We start from the raw sequence: 747 nt of genomic DNA, 5'->3' as shown, positions 1-747 counted from the left end.
CCCACCCCCTGTTTTCATGGACACAGCTCCATCGGTGTAGCCCCTCATTCCCAGCCCTGGATGAGCCCCCCCAGGCTGGCACTGGGATTTGAGGATCAGGGAAGGCTCTCACCCAGAAGGTTGACCTGTGGGACTCCCTTCAGCACCCGCAGCATCTCCTTCACCTTGGCCTCGGGGCTCACCAGAAGGATATTGCGGCACACGAAGAGTGGAAGGAGATTCCTGTACTTGGACTGCACCAACACCGGCCTGACAATCTGGGAGACAACTTGGAATGAGGCATGGAGCAACCACTACCCCTGTCCCAGCTGCTCCCCACGATGCCATGGGATCAGGCCCCACCTCATTGAGCACGAACTTGACCTCGATGTTGTGCTTCCTCAGGTAGTGCCTCATCATCACCATGTCCTCGTCTGGCATGGAGTTGTACTGGCACACGGCGACCATGCGGCTGGTCCGGAATATCTCCTCCACCTGGCGCCGCAGCAGCCGCGCGTAGCCATCCTCCTGCGGGATGGGATGGCACAGGGATGCACCTCTGGGGAGGGCAGAGGACCCACGGCCACTCTGTGACTGCAGCACCTGCTCTGAGGTGCTGCCATGGGCCACGAGGTGTTTGCATGGATCATGAGATGGTGCCATGGATCTCAAGGGGCTCCTATGGATCATTAGATGCTGCTGTGGATCATGAGATGCTCCCATGGATCTTGAGATGCTCTTACAGATCTCAAGGTGCTCCCATGGATC

General features: G+C 58.6%; 1 protein-coding gene across 1 annotated transcript in view; it reads right to left on the bottom strand.

The window, feature by feature from the left end:
- Positions 1–507, bottom strand: part of LOC103808922 (ribosome-binding protein 1-like) — a gene marked incomplete at its 5' end in the record, with an annotated part of 2,289 nt that extends 1,782 nt beyond the window's left edge. The window contains 2 exons of the mRNA XM_009081730.1: positions 113–257; positions 343–507. Coding sequence (XP_009079978.1) covers positions 113–257; positions 343–507 — 310 coding nt within the window. The remainder of the gene's footprint in view (positions 1–112; positions 258–342) is intronic.
- Positions 508–747: the final 240 nt, after the last annotated feature.

This window comes from Acanthisitta chloris, unplaced genomic scaffold (assembly GCF_000695815.1).
Source record: "Acanthisitta chloris isolate BGI_N310 unplaced genomic scaffold, ASM69581v1 scaffold28119, whole genome shotgun sequence".
Lineage (NCBI taxonomy): Eukaryota > Metazoa > Chordata > Aves > Passeriformes > Acanthisittidae > Acanthisitta > Acanthisitta chloris.
The sequence above is the reverse complement of the archived record's forward strand: the minus strand, read 5'-3'. Positions and strand labels throughout refer to the sequence as shown.